The sequence below is a fragment of the Equus caballus genome, chromosome X, assembly GCF_041296265.1.
Source record: "Equus caballus isolate H_3958 breed thoroughbred chromosome X, TB-T2T, whole genome shotgun sequence".
In the NCBI taxonomy this organism is placed as follows: Eukaryota; Metazoa; Chordata; class Mammalia; order Perissodactyla; family Equidae; genus Equus; species Equus caballus.
In genome coordinates, this window is record NC_091715.1 from 39,717,814 (window position 1) to 39,740,645 (window position 22,832).

Here is a 22,832-nt window from a genome sequence, read left to right on the forward strand (position 1 = left end):
CCACAGCGTGACTTGACGAGCAGTGCTAGGTCTGCACCCTGGATCCGAACCAGCAAACCCTGGGCTGTCGAAGCAGAGCACATGAACTTAACCACTACGCCACCAGGCCAAGAATCAGTTTCTCTGGCACCCTCAGGAAAGTAATGCCTGTGTGCCTTTGGAACTGATTGGTTATCTACTGTTCTCTATGACTGATTATTCAATTTATTCACTCCAAAAACTTAAACTCCACATTTAGCATATCTGCATTAAATATTATGAAATCCTGTATCTAGAATCTGACTTCATTATAACAGTGATAGAAATATGCTTTTTAAAAAGTTTTATTTATTGAAAAGGTAGTACATCCACATACTATCATTTTCAAAAGTTATCAAAGGGTATACAATTGTCTCCCTCCCAATTCCATCCTCCCAGCCACCCACTTCCCCTTCCCTTTCCCAGAGGTACTCAGGGTTCCCAGCTTCTCGTGTATCCTTCCCCAGATAGTTTGTGCATATACACTCAACTATGTACTTACTATTGGTTCTCCTTTTTAGATACAAATGGTAGCATATTATATTCATTATCCTGCACCTTGCTTTTCTCGCCTAATAATGTATGCTGGAGACCATCCCACATCACTACACAAATGGTGTCCAAGTTCTCTTTATATATTTATGCATTTTTGTCTACCTAGGAGTTTGCTGTATGAATGTACCAGGATTTCAGGAACCAGATCTCTGGTGGTGTCATTTGGACAGCTTTCAACCTTTTGTTTTTATAAACAGTGGATCAGTGAATACCTCTGTGTTCGTCATTCTGTACATGCATGAGTATATACATTCCTAGAAGGGGGACTGCTGGCTCACAAGCCATGTGCATTCATGGTTTTGATTACTTTGGAATCATTCCACTTTGAATAGTTTTTTCTGGACTTGATGTTTTCTGGAGGTTCATGTGGTAGAAGAAACAGGGGCCGCATTCTGGGCAGATCAGAGTTTTTCTTACAACTGGGATTTTTTTTTTCCATTTGGTAGTCGTTTCAACTTGACATCTCCCATGTCAGCAAACAGGGGCAGCTGTAGGGTCCTTCACAAGGAGCACTCCCTTCTCTTGCCCTAGCCCCCGCCAACTGCTCCTCCTGTGAGCACAAGCTACTTTCTGCAAGTATGGCTTGTCCGAGTGATTCCTTGTTGAAGCCCCTGCCTGTCTCTTCTCAGACCCCAAATGGGTCCAGGAGACCTCCTACCTCCCACCAGCCCATGCCCTCTGGTACTGCTGTTGTGTATGTGTATAGTCTTGCCCTCAGGGTATAGCCTGAACCCCAGCTAAGACTCCTTCCCAGTCCCGTCTCACATCTGCAGCCATGAGAGTTCTCTCTGTTCTGAGTCTCCTGTGCTGGTACTTGAGTTCCTCTGCCTCTGGCAGCCCTCTCATCAGGGTTTCAGCTCTCTTCTAATTTTGTCAGAGATTACACTTCTGCTGCTTTTTCCCCCTGTAGCTTTTGGGTGAAGCCTGAGATGAAAAGAAAAAAGGCTGATTTTACTCCCCATATTTAAACCAGAAGTCAGAACATACTTTTAAAACGTTAATTAAATCAACAAAGCTTTCCTTCAGTGTATGTAACAGGCACTGTCGATTTACTCTCTAGTGTGCAATGAGCTTTGACTTTCGGGTGTGGCCTTTCCCATGGGCCTTCTTTCCTGTATGTGTTCTCTGATGTACAATAAGGTTTGATTTTTGGGTAAAGGCTTTCCCACATTCTGCACACTTATAGGGTTTCTCTCCGGTATGAGTTCTCTGGTGTACTGTGAATGTTGATTTTTCTCTGAAAGCTTTGCCACACTCAGTGCATGCATAGGGTTTCTCTCCTGTGTGTGTTCTCTGATGTATTATGAGCTGTGACTTCTGGCTAAAAGCTTTCCAACATACAGGACATTCATAGGGTTTCTCTCCTGTATGAATTCGCTGGTGTATAATGAGCTTTGACTTTTCTCTGAAGGCTTTGCCACATTCATTACATTTATAGGGTTTTTCTTCTGTATGAGTTCTTTGATGTATAATGAGATATGACTTCTGGGAAAATGCTTTTTCACATTCATTGCACTCATAGGGCTTCTCCCCTGTATGACCTCTCTGGTGTAGCATGAGATAGGATTTCTGAGAGAACGCTTTCTCACATTCATTACATTCAAAAGGTTTCTCTCCTGAATGAGTTCTCTGATGTACACCAAGGTTTGACTTTTGGGTGAAAGTTTTTCCACACACATCACATTCATAGGGTTTCTCTCCTGTATGAGTTCTCTGATGCACAATGAGGGTTGACTTCTCATTGAAAGACTTCCCACATTCAGCACATTTATGAGGTTTCTCTCCCGTATGAGTTCTTTGATGTATAATGAGAGTTGACTTATCACTGAAAGTTTTCTTACACTCATTACATTCATGGGGTTTCTTCCCTGTATGAGTACTATGATGTATAATTAGATCAAGCTTCTGTATGAAAGATTCCCCACATTTAGTGCATTCGTAAGTCTTCTCTCCTGTGTGCGTTTTCTGATGGACAATGAGGTTTGACTTCTGAGTGAAGGCTTTTCCGCATTCATTACATTCATAAGGTTTCTCTCCTGTGTGAGTCCTGTAATGAATGATGACAGTTGACTTTTCTCTGAAGGCTTTTCCACATTCCGGACACTCAAAGGGTCGCTCTCCTGTATGAGTTCTCAGGTGTATGATGAGCTGAGATTTTTGGCTAAAGGCTTTTCCACATTCAGTACATCCAAAGGGTTTCTCTCCCGTATGAGTTCTCCAATGTACAATGAGGTGTGACTTCTTGCTAAAGGTTTTCCTACATGCAGTACATTCAAAGGGCTTCTCTCCATTTTTAATCCTCTGATGTAGACTAAGACCTTTCTTTCGCCTGAGGGCCTTTCCACACTCTTTATATCCATAGGGTTTCACTCCAGGAGTTGTTTTCTCGTACTCAGTATGGAAGAATAATTTTGCACATCCATTATCATGTTTCTTTCCTACAGAGCTTCTACTAAATAAGTCTAAATTATCTACCATATTATTTCCAAATGACTCATATTTATGGGGTCTTTGTATTGAAACGACAAGGTTTGTACTCAGGTGAAGTGTGCTTCCAAATTCATTATAGTCATGGTCACTCTTGGTGGTAACTGTTTTCTCATCAGGGAATCCAACTTGCATCAAGATACATTTATCTTCATCATCCTGGTGCTGTCTCTCAATCTGTTCATCAACTTGGCAGGCTTCTTCTAGAAAGAAGTACAGTAAACCATTTTTATACTTTAACATTATAGAATGGACCTTCTTTAGAAATGCCATGCCATATGAAAGCTGTTACTATTATCTCATTTTATCAGAGTTACTGGAGAGAGAATCTTGACCATCGAATCCTGTTCTTTTACTAAACTCCCACCTGCTAGCCTTTGTGTTACCAAGAACAATCTCACCCTGACGCCTCAGTCTTTCTTACCTCCACTTCTGCATTATCTCTGATTTCCATCAACTCTGAGGACCTTATCACCCCTTACCTTCGTTTATAATATGAACTCTTAACTGTACCTGACTTATACTATTTCCACCTAGGTAGAAATGCAACTGTGTGAATTGTGGACTCAAATCTTACAAGAATCCTGAATCCACATTCTCAGTAAATGAGAGAAAGATGTAGAATAATTAGTCTTACAAAACAAAGAAAAACCTAAAGATCTTTGCCCAATCTGGATTCACTTTTCTATCCATCTAAGCTTGCATTCACAGTTCTTCGACACCACCTTCTGCACCTGTCTACACTATTTCCACTGAAAACTATGTCTCTTATTAACTCCAAACCCTTCCGCATGTTCCACCACCGACATACCCCAGTCCTCCACATTTTGCTCTATTCAGAATATAGAAAACTTTCAAGAGGCAGTTCAGTCTTTTCAAAAAAGTTTACCCTGCTCTTGCTCTATAACTAACTTTTATTAACTTCTAAAGTAGTTGGTCATCTGTACCACTCATTTAGAAAATTAAAATTGCAAAGTGTTGCCTTTAATATACCATATTTCATCAATTGCAAGATGTATATTAGTCCACATTTTAACATATCTGAATCCAGATGCACCTTACAATCAATGACATGTCAAAAATTAACTGGTGGCAATTTTTCTTTCTTAGTGGTGTGTCTTAAATCCACGGTATCTTCAAGTTCATAAAATATGGTAAATACTTTTTGCACATATACTGAATTTTTATCCTTTTTTGTAGTTTACTCTTCTTCTCACTTCTCCCTAAAATTTTATATGACAATATTCAACCATACAGAAAAGTTGAAAAAAGACTACAATAACTACTCATATTACCACTTAGATTTAATAAGGATAACATTTACAATAGTAATACTGAATTTTAAAATGGATCATGCATCTGTGGTTTCTCTTCTTATTACTTCCTTTCTTTGGATAGTAAAGCACTAGTTCTAAACTAGGAGTGAAAATCAGAGTCACAGGAAAAGCTTTTACAAAATGCATTTGATGGGACCCAAGCTCCACCAAGGACCTACTGAATCTGGACTTCGTTGGGTAGTAAGAAGCAGCGTAGCAGGCGTGCTAGGCTCATGGGCTCTCTAGCCCAGGATCAAATCCTGCCTCAGCCTTTCACTTGCTCTGCGACCTTAGGCAGGTAATCTAACCTCTTTGTATCTTACTCTCCCACCTGGAAAACATGAATTATAACAGTGCCCACCCAAATGTTTATTAATGGGATCCACTTACTTATAACAGGGTATACATGACACATAGCAAGTACTTTCAAACGTTTACTAGAACAATTACTACATTACTACTACTACAACAATGACAACAACTACTACTACTATTATGATTATTAGGAGCCACTACTATAAAAAGAAATAAGGGATATCTCAATATGTTTACCATGTCCTTGAATATTAAGTGAAAAAAAGAAGATGAATAAAACTATGCATAGTAGGCTAACATTTTTCTAAGGAAGGAAACAAATATAGAGATATATATTTATATAGGCTCATAGTGTAAAAAACAATGGAAGGATAAACCTTTAAATTTTCATAAGTGGTTACCTTTGGGGGGAGGAAGGGAGTGGGATGGACAGGGGATGAAGCTGGACTTCTTGAATATACGTTGTTTTCGAGATTTGACTTTGGAACCAAGTAAATATTTTATAAATATTTCATATAATCATAAAGTAAAATTCAATATAAAAGGATCCCCTAATAATATTAAATACCCCTTCATCTGTATGTCCTAACAACCATGCTGAAAAGTCTTGATTCTCAACGGCACCAACGTGATTACTGCAACTGATTCCACCCACTATACACATTCAGCGGTCTCAGAATACTAACAGTACTACCATCAGATATAAGATTAGGAAATTAACAATCTTTAGGTCTAGAATTTGATTTGGAAATATCAATTTGAATACATGATGTATTTTCTCTTAAAAATCTTTTTTTATATAGTTCCTAGCTCGGTCAATGGAAAGGCCTAGAAACAATTCCCTAATATCGAAATTGTGGTCTCAAAACAGTATTTACCACTACAAAGAACCAGGGCTCCTCAGAGAAATGGCTGATTCCAGGTCAGAGACAGGAAATATATAAAATGAGCCTGGAACTCTTGTAACACCAGAAAGTAAAGAAGCTACCAAAGACTAAGGAAGCACTTTGAAGAGGTTTCCACTGGCCAGAGATGGGGCACTGTGATTCATAATAAGGATAAGGCAATGGATTAAAACAGAAAAATGTTTAAAGTCATAAGTCCATAAGTGATACTCAAAAAAAGACATACTGGTCACCTTTGAATGATGCTACAAAACCAACTCATTATTTTGAAAACTGGTAAATAAATGGAAAAACATATATAACTCATATGTTTACTATGTACCTATTCTGTACAATATGTAACTCATATGTAACTAACATCTAACCAAATAATAGATGGAGGGCAATCCCTCTTTATAGAAATATTCCAGCTAATAACAAAGAAGGAATGACAGAATTAGAATATCACCACTTTGCAACCATTAATTAATTAATGGATCTAAGCAATGCTCACCAATGACTCATAACATAGAAAAAAGAGACAACCACGCATTACAATGCCTCCTGATGGAAGTATGTTACACCAGCTAGGAAATGGTCTTGCTAAAAGAAAAAAATAAAACCCTAAATGTGATGAAGCTTTGAGATCTAACTACCAATTTACAAGAAAAAGAGGGGACAGAGGAATATGTCAGATACCACCATGGGGTACTTATGAGCTAAATCCAGAATGCAGAAAACTAATGACATGATTCAGTTTCTTAAAAAAATACAAGGGAGGGGCCGGCCCCGTGGCTGAGTGGTTAAGTTCGCGTGCTCTGCTTCAGTGGCCCAGGGTTTCTCGGGTTCGGATCCTGGGCGCGGACATGGCACTGCTAATCAAGCCACGCTGAGGCGGCATCCCACATGCCACAACTAGAAGGACCCACAACTAAAACTATACAACTATGTACCAGGGGGCTTTGGGGAGAAAAAGGAAAAATAAAATCTTTAAAAAAAAATACAAGGGGAAAAAGACAGATGGAGGGGAATCATCTGTCGATTCTAAGAAACAAGGACCCGAGTAGCTACGAGCACACCCAGCACCGAGTCCTCATTTCCCAGCACCATTCCTCACTAAAGGGACTGGGGATCCTGGGAGAAGCTGCTGATTCCAGCTCTGAAATGCAGTAAGTACACTGTGAACCCGCCAGAAAGTGCTCAAAGAATGATGGGGACATGTCAAAAGACAGAGGAGTCAGCTGAAGGGACTCCTACTAGCAAACTGAAGACAATTTGAACGTCAAAATGAATAACAACAGTAGACAGGAACGGATTATAACACACTGAAAAATAAAAACCTATGTGCCTATGCTGATACTAAAATTAATTAATTAATGCAGATAGGGCGAGGGAGAGTTCTTTACAGAAGAGCGCCAACTTACAAATGTAGAAGGAATGATAGAAAATTTACCATTTTTACCAACTATCTTAGTAATAATTAATTCAGGCAAGAATCATCAGTGAATGTTAAAAGCTACTGGGTAAAAATTTTGGAGGAACAGGATATTCACACAGTTTAGCAGTTCCACAAAATGTTAAACACACAGTTATAACGTGGTCCAACAATTCCACTCCTATGTATGTACTCAAAAGAAATGAACACATACATCACCACAAAAACTTCTACATGAATGTTCATAGCAGCATTATCTGTAATAGCCAAAAAGTGGAAAGAAACTAAATGTCTATCAACAGATGAACAGATAAAGAAAATGTGTTAACAAAATGGATAAACAAAATTATATCCATGCTACAAAATTATATACATGCTAAAATTATGTATGTTCCAAAATTATATACATCCTACAATATGGATGAACCTTGAAAACATGCCAAGTGAAAGAAACCAGACATAGAAGGCCACATTTTGTATGGTTCATTTATATGAAATGTCCAGAATGGGCAAATCCACAGACACAGAAAGTAGACTAGTGGCTGCCAGGGGCTGGAGGAAGGAGGGAATGGAGAGTGACTGATAAGGGATAGGGGTCTCTTTTTAGGGGTAATGATAATGTTCTAGAATTAGATAGTGGTGATGGTTGCACAACTCTGTGAATATACTAAAAATCACTGAATTTGTATACTTCAAAAGAATGAATTGTATGGTATGTGAATTATATCTCAATAAAGCTATTTTTAAAAAGAGATAAGATGTTTTAGGAGAGCAAATCTGATGGGACTATCTAAGCTAAATGGAAGCAGGTAGTCTAATCTAGACTTAGAACATTAGCGTCTAGGCCTGTGACTAATGCAGCCTGGCTTCAGATACGGCAGTGAGAAATGGGGCAGGGCTGGGGGACAAGGGGATTGGCATTTACATGACACTTACATACCGCGAAAAGGAGCTGTGCAGAAACTTGTGGGTGAGCACCACTTAAGGAGAATGGTCTGGAAGATGTGGGACGGGGGAGAGGGTGTCAGCCTTATGTCTGAGGTGTTCATGTCCCTGTCCTCCAACAGCATCAAAGGGCCATGACCTTTCCAAGATACTCCTGAAAGCCCTTTCAGAGACCCTCAGCCTTGACTGACAAGCTGGGACCTCATGTCCCCATAGCTTGGGTCAATCCCACTTACCTGGAAAGCTCCAAACTGGGATTTTTCCTTCTGCTGGGCACGGCTCTTCCACCTCCAATTTGAGGATGAGGTCTGGTTTGGTAACCTGCTGCCCTGCTAATGAGAAATGACAGTGATACCTCCTTGGTCTTCAGAGCCTCCGAGAAAGAGGAAGGGGGAGTTTGGGACAGCACAAGGGACCTATCACTTGACACAGTAGCAAGTCAAACCATTTCACCTGGGTTTTGAGCTCACAAACACCCTGACAGGAAAGCAAAGGGGGAAAAGGAACTTTAACCTCTGGAATTCAATGTCAAACTCTTTAAGCAGTTCAGAAACTTGTGAGTTCCGAAATTGAGAAAGGAAAGGCCCTCTATCAGACACAATAATAATAAACAGCGCAATTACCTGAGGGAGCCATTCTTACCCACGGAGACCACGTTGCTATAGGTCTCCAGCATCACATCTCTGTATAAGGTCCTCTGTGGAGGGTTCAGGTACTGCCACTCCTCCTGGGTGAAATCCACAGCGACGTCCTCAAATGTCAGAAGTCCCTGTAATTGCACATGCCTTTTATTCTAAAATGCTGACCACTGGGTGATGAGGATGGAATGTAGAGAAACTTCTGATTGAGTTCCCAGTTCACAATGATGACTTAACACAGGATGCCTACTTTGTGGGGAAATCACGAATCATAACAGAAAAACTATTCCATTAAGTAATAGAATATGTAAGACAATGTGGTATTAGCACAAGGATAGACAAATAGTCCAGTAGAACTAAAAAGAGAATCCAAATATGTATGGACACCTGAGTTATGACAAAGTTGGCATTGCAAAGCATGGGGAGAGGATGAGGATGGGTTCAAATAAATGTGGATGGGTTACTGGATATCTATATGGGAAAAATGATATTTAACCCCTAACTCTCACCATACACAAAACTCAGCTACAGGTAAATTATAAATCTAATGTGAAAGGTAACACACACATACACACACATTAAAAAAAGACTTATAACTAGGATATACAACTATGTAGTGGAGCTTTGGGGAGAAAAAAAAGAAAGGTAACACAATAAAGTGTCTAGAATATAATATAGGAAAATGTTTCCATAGTCTTGGGGTACGGAAAGAATTCTAAAACAAGACGTGAAAAGCACTACTCAAAAAGAAAAGACTTATAAATGTTACAAGATTAAAAGTACAAGAGAGGCCAGCCCCATGGCCAAGTGGTTAAGTTTGTGCACTCTGCTTCAGGGGCCTCGGGTTTCGCCAGTTCAGATCCTGGGCACGGACCTAGCACAGCTCATCAAGCCATGCTGAGGCGGCATTCCACACAGCAGAACCAGAAGGACCTACAACTAGAATATACAACTATGTACTGGGGGGCGCTTTGGGGAGAAGAAGACGAAAAAAAGAAAAAGATTGGCAACAGATGCTAGCTCAGGGCCAATCTTGAAAAAAAAAAGTACAACAGTAAAAAGGCAAGCTATAGATGAGGAGATTATCTGCAACATTCACAAGTGGTAAAGGGATCTGATCTGGAACCTATAAAATAACCCGTACAAATCAATAAGAAATATACAGACAACAGAGAAAAATAGACAAGAGATGTGAAGAGGTACTTCACTACAAAGAAAATCCAAATGACCAATGAACATAAGAGAATGCACTTAACCTCATTAGCATTCAGGTAACCACTGAAATGTACTCAACCCCCTTACTCAACCCACTCAGGTAAGTGAAAATTTAAGCCACACGCGGACACCACTATGCGTCTACCAGAAAAGTTATAATTAAGCAGATCAAAATACCATAAGATTGTGCTGAAATGGGAACTCTCACACACTGCTAGTAGGAATATAAACTGGTATAACTGCTTGAGGAAACAGTTCGGGCATTATTTACTGAAGTTAATGATTTGCATACACTATGACCCAGCAATTCTACTCTTAGGTACACACCTTAGAGAAAATCATGCACATGTGCTCTAGAAAACAATTTCTAATAGTAAATGGTGAAAAAATCCAAATGCCCCTCAACACCACAATGGGTAAATTGTGGCACAGTCATTCAATGGAATACTGTGCGGTGATGAAGATGAATGAACTACAACTGCATATCCAACAGAGATGATTCTCACAGATGTACTGATGAGTAAAAGAATCCAGATCAAAAGAGTACATACTGCATGATTCTATCTATACATAGTAAGGGAACCAGCAAGGCCAATCGTTGCAATGACGTTAGAAGTCAGGAGAGTGATTACCTTCAGGGGTGGTATTGACTGGGAGAGGGCATCAGTGGGCATTTGGAGGTCTTAATTATGTTCTGATGTTGACCTGGGGTGGCTACAGGGTGTATTCACTTTGTGGTAATTCATCAAGCTGTACACTTATAAACTGCACTTCATGTATGTTATAATTAAATGTACTTTATATCTTTCTACTTAAAAATTATTTTCAACAGAAGTGCAAAGGCAATTCAATGGAAAATGGGAGTTCTGAATTTCAACAAATGGTGCTGGAACAATTGGATAGCCATATGCAGGAAAAAAAAAGAACTTCAACGCATACCACCAAAATATATAAAAATTAACTCAAGTTGGATCACAGACCTAAATGTAAAATCTAAACCTACAGGGGTTGGCCCCGTGGCCGAGTAGTTGGGTTCGCGCGCTCCGCTGCAGGTGGCCCAGTGTTTCGTTGGTTCGAATCCTGGGTGCGGACATGGCACTGCTCATCAAACCACGCTGAGGCAGCATCCCACATGCCACAACTAGAAGGACCCACAACAAAGAATATACAACTATGTACCGGGGGGCTTTGGGGAGGAAAAGGAAAAAATAAAATCTTTTAAAAAAAAATCTAAACCTATAAAATTCCTAAGAGAAAATCTTTTTAACCTTAGGTTAGCCAAATATTTCTTAGATGTGACACCAAAATTCAAAAGACACTGTTAAGAGAATAAAAAGCCACGAATGGAAGAAAATATTTACAAATCACATATCCAGCAAAGAAGTTGTATTGAGAATATATAAAGAACTCTGAAAACTAAAAAACAAAAAAAGGTAAAAGAGAGATACTTCACCAAAGGAAATATACAAATGGCAAATAAGCACATACAAAGATGCCCAACATCATTAGCCATGAGGAAACTGCAAATTAAAACCACAATGAGATACCACAACACACCTATTAGAATGGGAAAAAAACCTGCTGGTGAGGGTGTGGGACAACTGCAACTCTCATGTATCACAGGCAGCAACGCAAAATGGCACAGCCACTTTGCAAAACAGTTTTCCAGTTTCTTATGAAATTAAGCATCTACTCCCATACAACCCTGCAATCCCACTCACAGGTATATTTACTCAAGTGGAATGAAAACTTATATAAACCCCCAAATCTGTACACGAACACTTATATAGCAGCTATATTTGTAATCACCCAAATCTGGAAACAACCCAAATGGTGTCCAACCACTGAAGAGAGAAACAAACTGGAATCCATACAGTGTGATGCTACTCAGCAATAAAAATGAAAGGACGAATGATACAGGCAACAGCATGATGCACCTCAGATGCATTACGCTAAGTCAAAGAAGCCAGATTCAAAAAGCTACATACTGTATGATTCCATTTATACGACATTATGGGAAAGGCAAAACTATAGAAACCAAAAGTATATCAGTGACCACCAGGGCCCAGGGTGCAGCAAGGGACTGACTACAAAGGGGAAGTATTGGGAGGCGACAGAACTGTTCTATCTTCATTGTGGTCGTGGTCACCTACTGTACGAGTTTGTCAGAACTTGCAGAACTGTACGCTAAAGAGGGTCTTACTGTATACAAATTATATCTTGTTTTTATTTAAAAAATTTTTTAAATAAAAGTTTTTTTATTTTAAAAAAATTAAGGAGTTTCTAGTTAATCTAGAATAACTGCATCTGTGTAAATCCAAATCTCGCCACATATCCTCCAAGACTATACAGACCAACATGAAGAACAAATAAAACCACACGTAACCTACACCTGCACTATAACTTGTAATAGAATATGGAGACTACTACAAATTTCTAATTACCTACGAGTAAAACACAAATACCAATTTCCAGCTCAGCTTGCCTTCAAACTACTGCTGTAAACCTTTCTGGAGTGTGAGAAGGGTCTGAAAAAACAGTCAAGCGAACAGAAGAGGGGAGCAGAGAGCCTAAGGATAAGCTCAAATCATGCTTAGAAAGAGAAAATCTGCCGTAAGTATGAAAATACTGACAAACTGGCCAGATCTAACAGAGCACCAGCTATAGGAAAGATGTGTAGGACCCAAGGTGGCAGTCACAAAAAAGCATTGCCTCTGAGGGAGCAGAGGATAAAAAGCAGCGAGGAAAAACCATTTGGAGATTGGGTAGTGAAGGGAAAAAACTAGAGGGAAGTTCAGGGTCACGTAAGACAAAGAATGACCAAAACAAATGAAAACAAGTGGGAGCATGCACAGTGGCGCTCCACAGTGCCCAGAGCGTCAGCCATTAAGGAAATTGCACTTTGCCTCACTGAGAAAAGAGGGTGCTCTTGAACTGAGAATCATGCAAGCCACCCCAACCTCCAACACTGTCCTCAAAACAAACAGGTGCAAACGGTCTGGATCCAGTCAAAGCTTTGTCAGGAATAACAGAAAATGAGAAAATATTTCGGGTGATGAGAAATTCACCCCCCACAATGACGTCAGCAAAATGACAGAGTAGGCAGCTCCAAGCTCTCATCCTCCCCCCAGAAACATCAAAAAACAAGCAGAAACTGTCAGAACCAACTTAGTCAGAACTCTGGAAAACAGTCAAAGGTTTGCAGCAATAAAGCGAACATGCAAACAAGAAAAAGGCAACCTAAAGATGGTGGGTCAGCCAGCCCTGACGGCCTAGTGGTCAAAGTTCAGTGCTCTCACCCTTTCAGTGGCCCGGGTTTGGTGCCCGGGTGTGCAACCACACCACTCGGCTGTCGGTAGCCATGCTGTGGTGGCATCCCACATAGAAGAACTAGAAGGACTTACAACTAGGATATACATCCGTGTACTGGGGCTTTGGGGAGGGAAAAAAAGAGAGGAAGATTGGCAACAGATGTTAGCTCTGGGTGAATCCTTCCCTACAAAAAAAAAAAAAAAAGACGGGCCGGCCCCATGGCCGAGTGGTTAAGTTTGCGCGCTCCGCTGCAGCAGCCCCCGGTTTGGATCCTGGGTGCGGACATGGCACCGCTCGTCAGGCCACGTTGAGGTGGCGTCCCACATCCCACAACTAGAAGGACATGCAACTAAGATATACAACTGTGTACAGGAGGGGTTTGGGGAGATAAAGCAGAAAAAAAAAATTGGCAACAGTTGTTAGACCAGGTGCCAATCCTTAAAAAAAAAAAAAAAAAAAAAGACGGTGGAAAAACCTCACAGCATTTTTACTTGCCCTTGCCCTACCCCTTTCCATGAGGGGCGGCAGTTTTACAGCAGCAGCAGGCCATGTTCCCAGGGTGGGACCCTGTTCCCTGGTCTGGAGGGAACAGAACAGACCTTCCTCACAAATTCGTGTGTCTGTTCTTACCTGTCTGGGGGCTGCCAGAGGGACTGATGAGGGTACCCGTCTCTGTTTTGCCTAACTCACAACTCCGGCCAGAAAAGCAGCAGCCTGCTCTAAGAGGCTGCAAGGCAAACTAACAACCCACAGATGCCTGGGGCAAAAGATTGCAGTCCAGACACACAATAGACTGCCTAAGGCTTGAGAGGGAAAGCTAAGAAAGATTCTTCAGGAAATTAGCACATTCAAACACATCCATGCACAGAGGACTCAGAAAGGCTTGTATGCCCAGGACAAGACTCATGCTCACAAAGACCTGAGAAGACTCTAAATGCTCTAATTCTTCCCAAGCATAGGAAATGAAAGCTTCCAAATTCTCACATGAATTGAGTATAAATTTGATATATAAACTCATTTAAGATTGTACAAAATAGGAAAACTACAGACCAATCTCACTTATGAACATCAGTGCAAAAGTCCTAAATAAAATATAAGCAAACAAAATCAATCAACACTAAGACAATAATACATCATGACCAAGTAAGATTTATTCCAGGTATATACTGATATTTCAATATTGAAAATTCATTAACATAATTCACTATTTAAATAGACCTAAGGAGAGAATTTATATGATTAATATAATTAATATAAGAAATGCTGATATAAAAATATTGAAACAGAATTCAATACCCAATCCTGATAAAAAACTAAAGAAGATTAGAATTGATGATAATTTCTTTAAAATAGCCAAAGATAGATAGATAGGGAAGGAAGGAGGGAGGGAAAGAAGGAAGGAAGGACTAAAATGGAAGGAAAGAAGGAAAGAATAGAAGAAAGGATGGACTGGAATGGAAGGAAGACAAGAAGAATGGAAGGATGGACTGGAGTGGAAGGAAGGAAGGACGGAAGGACATTTTTCATAGGGGCCTTGGGTCACCATGGATAGTGTAGTAATGTGATTTGTAGGGGTCTTTGGGTCACTCCAAGAGGGGCTGGAGACAGAGAGCCCCTAGGTGGACAATCATGCCTATAAAATGAAGCCCTAATAAAAACTCTGAACAGTGAGGCTCATGTGAGCTTCCCTGGTTGACAGAACTCCATGCATACTATCACATATCAATGCCGAAAAAGTCACACATCCTGACTCCATGGGGAGAGAAAAACAGAAGCTTTGTGTTTGGTACTTTCTTGGACCCTGCCCTATGCACTTCTTCCCTTGGCAGATTCCAATCTGTCTTCTCCCTCTAACAAGCCATAACCAGGAGTATAATAGACTTCAGTAAGTTCTGTGAGTCCTTCCAGCGAATTACCAGACCTAAGGTGATTTGGGGACCCCTGAACTTGCAACTGGTATCGGAAGTGAGGGTGGTCTCTTATGGGAACTGTTCCTTCTAACTTCATAGTTGTCAAACTCTTCACAGATAGAATGGCACAAAGTCACAAAGATGCAGTTATCCCTAAGTTAACGATAAATTTAATGTGATTTCAATTAAAAAACAAGCTTTTTAATGGCACTAAATAAGGAAATACTAAAGATCATATCAAAAAAAAAATGTGCAAGAAGAGCTAGAAAAACACTATAAAAGAAAAACTATGAGGGAGGAAGCAGTCCTACCAGACACCAGAACACACTTTGATACAGGCATTCTCTCAAAGCGCAAGGTGAAAGGCACACTTCTTAATACATGGTACTGGGACAACTGGAGAGCCATCTGGAAAAGGCTAAGCTGGATCCATACCTCATACCATACACAAGAATAAATGTCAAATGCATCAGGGATCTAAATGTAAAAAACTGAAATCACACAAAGTACTAGAAGAAAGCATGGGTGAATGCCTGTATAGCCTGGGTGTGAGAAAAGACTTTCTAACTGAATAAAAACCCAAATGTAATAAAAGATTGATAAATACAACTACAAAATATAAAAACACTTTTGCAAGTCCAAAGACATAAGTCCAAAGACAAATGACAAACTAGGGGGAAAAATCTGTTGCAACACATCTCAAAGATAAAGATTAATATCCTTAATATACTAACAAAAACTCTTAAAAATCAAGGGGAAAAAAGACCAAATACCTGATAGAAAATAAGGCAAAAAAAAAAAAACATAAAACAATTCACAAAACGATAAAATGTCTCTTAAATTTATGAAATTATATTCAATTTCGCTTGTAGTAAGAGAATTGAAACTGCACAGGGATGCCATTTCTTACCTAGCGGATTGGAAAAAGTTTAAAGTCTGACAACATACTCTGTTGGTGCAGCCACGGAGAAACAGGCACTATCATACACTGTTGGTGGGAATGGAAAACAGTGCAACCCCTATAGAAGGGAATTCGGAAATATCTAACAAAACTCCAATCTTATTTACCCTTTGACCCAGCAATGCCACTTGTAGGAATTTATATAGAAGATATATCTGTACAAAAAGGAAACAATATATTTCATTGCAGCCTTATTCTTAATTGCAAAATACTGGAAACAACCAAAATTCCCACGTACATAGAAGAATGGTTGAACACACTAACGGAATACTACGCAGCTATAAAAATGAACGAGTCACAGAAATAGAATAAACAATCCTAAAACTCATATGGAACCACAAAAGACTCCGAAAAGCCAAAGAATTTTAAGAAAGAACAAATCTGGAGGCATCATGCTCCCTGATTTCAAACTGTATCATAAAGCTATAGTAATCAAAACAGTATGGTATTGGTATAAAAAAAGACACATAGATCAATGGAACAGAACAGAGAGCCCAGAAATAAACCCAGCATACGTGGTCAATTAATTAACAACAAAGGAGCCAAAAATATACCATGGGGAAAGGACATCTCTTCAATAAACTGTGTTGGGAAAACTGGACAGTCACATGCAAAAGAATGAAACTGCACTACTATCTTACAGCATACACAAAAATTAACTCAAAATGGATTAAAGACTTGAATATAAGGCCTGAAACCTTAAAACTCTTAGCGCAACCAGAGGCACTCACAACTCACAACTAGAATATACAACTATATACTGGGGGGCTTCTGGGAGAAGAAGAAGAAAAAAAAAAAGATTGGCAACAGATGTTAGCTCAGGGCCAATCTTTAAAAAAAAAAACAAAAAACCTCCCACAAGAAAATAAAGACAGTGAGCTCCTTGACATCAGTCTTGGTGATGAGTTGTTGGATTTGACACCAAAACCAAAAACAAACAAATGGGACTACTACATCAAAGTCAAAAGCTTCTGCACAGCAAAGGAAATCATCAACAAAATGAAAAGACAACCTACTGAACTGGAGAAAATATTTGCAAATCATATATCTGATAAGAGGTTAATATCCAAAATATATAAAGAACTCATCAACTCAATAGCATAAAAACAAACAATCTGATTAAAAAATGAGCAGATGGGGGCCGGCCCGGTGGCGCAGCAGTTAAGTTCACACGTTCCGCTTCTCAGCGGCCCGGGGTTCGCTGGTTCGGATCCCGGGTGCAGACATGGCACTGCTTGGCAGCCATGCTGTGGTAGGCGTCCCACGTATAAACTAGAGGAAGATGGGCACGGATGTTAGCTCAGAGCCAGGCTTCCTCAGCAAAAAGAGGAGGACTGGCAGTAGTTAGCTGAGGGCTAATCTTCCTCCAAAAAAACAAAAACAAAAAAAACAGAAACAAAAAAAAAAATGAGCAGATGACCTAAATAGAAATTTTTCTAAAGAAGATATACAGATGGCCCACAGGCATATGAAAAGGTGCTCAACATCACTAATCATCAGGGAAATGCAAATCAAAACCACAACGAGCTATCACCTCACACCTGTTAGAATGGCTATCATCAAAAAGACAAGAAATAAGTGTTGGTGAGGATGTGGAGAAAAGGGAACCCTTGTGCACTGTTGGTGGGAAGGTAAATGGTGCAGCCACTATGGAAAACAGTATGGCGGTTTCTCAAAAAATTAGATAGAACTATCATATGACCCAGCAATTCTACTTCTGGGTATTTATCCAAAAGAAACAAAAACACTAACTGGAAAAGATATCTGCACCCCCATGTTCACTGCTGCATTATTTACAATAGCCAAGACATGGAAGCAACCCAAGTGTCCATTGATGGATGAATGGATAAAGAAAACGTGATAGATAGATATACACAATGGAATACTATTCAGCCATAAAAAAGAAGGAAATCTTGCCATTTACAGCAACATGGATGGACCTTGAGGGCATTATGCTAAGTGAAATAAGTCAGACAGAGAAAGACAGATACATATGATGTCATTTATATGTGGAATCTAAAACAAAACAAAACAAAATGATCTTACAGATACAGAGAACAGACTGGTGGTTGCCAGGCGGAGGCGGGGGTTGGGGAGTGGACGAAATAGGTGAAGGTAGTGAAAAGGAACAAACTTCCAATTATAAAATAAGCCAGTCCTGGGGATGTAATGTACAGTGTGGTGACTATAGTTAATAATACTGTAGTGTATATTTGAAAGTTGCTAAGAGTTGCTAAAAGTTCTCATCCCAAGAAAAAAAATTTGTAACTAAGTGTGGTGATGGATGTTAACTAGACTTACTATGGTGATCATTTTGCAATATATACAAATATCAAATCATTATTTTGTACACCTGAAACTAATATAATGTTATATGTCAATTATATCTCAATTTTAAAACTGTATGAGGACGATATTTGTAAATATACATGGAGCAATTTCCAAGATATATTGTTAAGGGAAAAAAGCACAGTGCAAAAGAGTCTATAAATCAAGTATAATACCTTTTGAGCAGTAAGGGGAAATTTTTAAAGTATACATTTATCTGCTTATTTTAAAAAGAAACATCATAAGCATAAATCAGAAACTAACAAGACTGGTTGCCTCCAAAATGGGGTAGAAGGTACAGTGGAGAGATGACAATTCTGTGTATATAATTGTATAGTTTTGTCTCTTCAAATCATATTAACATTTTACATATAAAGGTAAGAATAAAATTAAATCAACAAAAATAGAAAGAAATAAAATCTAAAATGGAATACAAACAAAAAATGAACCTAACTGTTGACCAAATAAATAACATAAGCATGCTGGATAGGAAAAAAAGAAAAGAAAAATGAAAAACCAATCCAAGTGACTTCTAAACAGAGTACTCTGATTATATATCCTCAGTATAAAAGGCATGCAAACAAACCATGTACTGTACTCAGTAGGTTGGTTTTTCACGGGTGTGGGTGCAGGAATTCTGATTCTACTTTCTGTATATTGCCAGGCTGAGCAAAAGAGTCAACATATTAATGCTAGGATCTGTGCACTCACTGTTGGAGAAGGGAGATGCAAATATGGAATAAGGGAAGACTGGGAAGATTCCTGAGATATTGTAAGAATTCAAAGTCTGTCTGTCTGTCTGTGTATGTATATGTCTGTGTGTGCATGTGTATAGTTATATATATATATACACACACATACACAGACATATAAATAGACACACATACAAATACAAAGCTCTGTTCACTGAAAGAACTTAGAAGTAATGACACTCCAGTGGCAATGAGCACACCTAGCACCCAGATTTTGGTTTCTATATATCATTAGCCACTAATAGGAACCAGTGCTCCTTGGAGAAATGGCCGATTCCAGGCCTGGGTCAGGGAAAGTAAAAGATGAGGGCGGGAACATCTTGTTTCATCAGAAAGTAAAGAAGTGCTCCAAAAATTATAGGAATGTGTCAGAAGAACAAAAAAGCCAGCTTAAATGGGCTCCCACTGGCCAACTTGGGGACTATTGAGCATCAAAATAAACAATGACAATAACGGATTATATTCCATTGAATAAAATAAAAACAAAAATTTTATATTACTGACATAAACAAGTAAATAAATAAAAGAGAAGAGGAAGCCCCACCTCCTAACACCATCATTAGGGCATTAGGATTCCAATATGTGAATTTTAGGGGAACACAGACATTCAGACTATAGCAAAGTTTAACAAACAAAAATCAATCATATTTCTATATACTGGCAATGAATATTGGAAACTGAAATTTAAAAAACAAAGCCATTTACAATAGCTTGAAAAATGAAACATGTATAAGTCTAACAAAACATGTTGTTATAGACTGAATTGTGTCCCCCCAAAATTCCTATGTTGAACCTCTAACCCCCAAGGTGAATTTATTTGGAGATGGGGCCTTTAAGCAGGGAATTAAGGTTAAATGAGGTCATAAGAATGAGGCTCTAATCCAGGAGGACTGGTGTCCTTATAAGAAGAAGAAACGCCAGAGATCTCTCTTTCTCTCTGCACAAGCACAGAGGAAAGGCCATGTGAGGACACAGTGAGAAGGCCACTGTCTACAAGCCAGGAAGAGAACTCTCACCAGAAACCAACCCTGATGGCACCTTGATCTGGGACTTCCAGCCTCCAGAGTGGTGAGAAAATAAACTTCTGTTGTTTAAACTACTCAGTCTGTAGCATTTTGTTATGGCAGCCTGAGAAGACTAATACACATGTGTAGGATCTGCATGTTGAAAATTACAAAATATTGATGAAATAAACCCAGAAGATCTAAATAAATGGAGAGACATACTACATTCATGGATTGGAAAACACAACATAATAAAGTTATCAGTGCTCCCCATACTTATCTACAGATTTAACTCAATTCCTATCAAAATCCTAGCAAGATAAATTTTTTTTAAAAAAAAAAGGCTACATACCATACGATTCCACTTATATGACATTCTTGAAAAGATCAAACTACAGATAAGATAAAACTCTGCCTCTTGGCCAAATGAGAATCAAAAGTCCAAGTGAGAAAATTACTTCGAGAAAATCATTTGAAAGACAAGCAAGTTCCCTACGATATTTCAGTGCCAAATTACACTTCAACATAATGTCTCCAGCTCACTGAGGAATGCTATAGGAAAGAGCTGCAGGAAACCAGGGACTGCGTTTCTCAGCAGGCTGTGGTGGAAGACAATTCCACCATCCACATGAAGACCCAGCAAAGAAATGCCTTGCAAGCAAGGGTAGGAAACCTTTACTTCCCTGAGGACTTGGTGTGCTCTCTCCTGACAAGTAAGGTGAGTCAGGTTACTGGTTACATTTTCTTCTGGCTGCCAGAAGCTCACAGAGAAATGTGCAGCTCAACATTAGTATCTGTCACACCTAAGTCTTCTACATTCTACCTTGGCCTCGAACTGCTCTCATTTCCCCTGTTCCTACTGCTTATCTACAATTTCCTATTTTATGTCACAGATTCCTACATAGCTCATCACATCCATGATAAAATAGAGGAAAGAACAGATAAACAACATACTTACCTGGGATGCAGCCATTTCCTGCTCTTCTGGGGAAAGGCAGAGATGTGTGAAGGCAGAGCTGGAAAAGTGGAGAACAGTAGAGCATATGAGAGACCCCATCAGGCTTCCAGTGCCCAGAATTATCTGCCTAGAAATCCCCTGACACGAGCTGTGCATGAGGCCGCTCTGCGGAGGTGTGGGCAACCACGTAGTTGTAACAACTACCTGTGTATTCTTGACTCTTTTCCTCATGTAAATATCTAACACAAAAAGGTGTTTTTTTGAGGAAGATTAGCCCTGAGCTAACTGCTGCCATTCCTCCTCTTTTTGCTGAGGAAGACTGGCCCTGAGCTAACATCGATGCCCATCTTCCTCTACTTTATATGTGGGACGCCTACCACAGTGTGGCTTGCCAAGCAGTGCCATGTCCGCACCTGGGGTCTGAACCAGCGAACCCTGGGCTGCCAAAGCGGAATGTGTGCACTTAACCGCTGTGCCACCGGGCCAGCCCCCAAAAGGTTTTATGTATGTATGTATATATACACGCTTGTATACTGACGCAGAAATTGTATTTCTAGATATTTTCCTTAATGAAATATTGTATCATAATTTCTCTGTAAGTACCTTCATCTCAGCACTGATTTTAACAATACCAAACTTAAATGATCGTAAATGACCCATAATACGGGATTAATAAGAAAATACACGGAATGAAATGCTATGTAGCTATTAAAAATAATGTATGGAACTGTACACTTATCTGTATACTTTTCTGTACATATATCTAAATTAAAAGTTTTAAATGTTATAAATTTTTAATCTGAATCAGAGTAAACTTCTAAGCAAAAAAAGGCAGGTTATAAAACTGCAGGAGCCCATTAGAAAACTATATGTTAAATGTTTACAAATACCCCTTATACACACTAAAAAATGTCTAAGAATGGACATTTAAATGTAGGGGCATAAAACTAGTTCCTTTTGATTCTTTTCCTCTATTTTCTAATTAATCCATAATTAAAATGTTTTACTTACTTATTAAACGCCAAAAAACCTGAACTTTAAAACTATTATCCCCTTGACGTTTTAAGCCCATCCCCCCAGATCGCGCAGCACCAGGCCCCGCCCACTCCCCCAGCCCCAACTCTGCGTGAGGCCCCCAGGCAGGTGAGTCGTCTCAGGTGCCTCTTGCTTCTCCTCACCTCACTGGGGCCGTCTTGCCCAGGAGCCGGAAGGAAGCCTTCGGATGCAGATTCACTTCAGCTGGAGCATCCACGCCAGGCCCCTACCTAGGGGCTGGGGCAAGGGGAGAGGAGCAGAGGGAGAGGCGGGGCGCTCCGAAGGAGGGGCCTGAGGGATGCGTAAGAACCCTCAGCGCAGGTCACTGTGCTGGAAAATGTGTAAAAGTCAAAGTTGAATAAGCCCCATTCAACCCTGACTAGCCCCATAACTTTGTCCACCACTGAGCCCACATACCCTCATTGACTGACCTCTCAGTCCCCCATCACTCACCCCACAAGCCCCCACGTCAATGACCCCCACAAATCCCCCTTCACTCGTCCCCTAGAACTCCCCATCACTCAGCCATCACCCCTAGCTCTCGCCCCCTCAACCTCTCTCTCGACAACAGATTTTCTGCTCGCTGCAGAGGAGACCGTTACAACACTGGCCCGGAGGAGCACTTCCGCTTCGGGACCGACTCGGGCTCGGCAGCCTGCAGGGCTGCAGCGGCCGGGTGTGCGCATGCTCAGTGAGGGCTTTGAGCCCGCGTTTGCCAGTAGTTAACATGGGGCCCCCTCCCGCCAGTCCGACGCGAACGCTAT

General features: G+C 40.0%; 1 protein-coding gene across 7 annotated transcripts; it reads right to left on the reverse strand.

Annotated features, from left to right (window-relative positions):
* Nucleotides 1–307: 307 nt before the first annotated feature.
* Nucleotides 308–22,767, reverse strand: ZNF182 (zinc finger protein 182). Of its 7 annotated transcripts, none has more exons than XM_070258600.1 (6): nucleotides 22,623–22,767; nucleotides 22,212–22,398; nucleotides 21,034–21,091; nucleotides 8,598–8,724; nucleotides 8,192–8,287; nucleotides 308–3,263 (listed from the first exon to the last, which is right to left on the reverse strand). In XM_070258600.1, exons 3-6 carry the CDS (start codon nucleotides 21,046–21,048, stop codon nucleotides 1,630–1,632), a joined length of 1,872 nt encoding a protein of 623 aa, XP_070114701.1. In that variant the 5' UTR covers nucleotides 21,049–21,091; nucleotides 22,212–22,398; nucleotides 22,623–22,767; the 3' UTR covers nucleotides 308–1,629. The 7 variants fall into 7 exon arrangements, with proteins under 7 accessions (XP_070114701.1, XP_070114705.1, XP_070114703.1 ...); XM_070258604.1 differs by having other exon boundaries at nucleotides 308–3,260; nucleotides 8,192–8,284; nucleotides 22,623–22,761; XM_070258602.1 differs by having other exon boundaries at nucleotides 8,192–8,284; nucleotides 22,623–22,761.
* Between the last annotated feature and the right edge of the window lie 65 nt (nucleotides 22,768–22,832).

Coding starts and splice junctions, on each gene's coding strand:
- ZNF182 (XM_070258600.1), bottom strand. Junction 8,288..8,597: donor TAGCAACGTGGTCTCCGTGG/GTAAGAATGGCT, acceptor ATTTCTCATTAG/CAGGGCAGCAGGTTACCAAA. Junction 3,264..8,191: donor CCCAGTTTGGAGCTTTCCAG/GTAAGTGGGATT, acceptor ACTTCTTTCTAG/AAGAAGCCTGCCAAGTTGAT.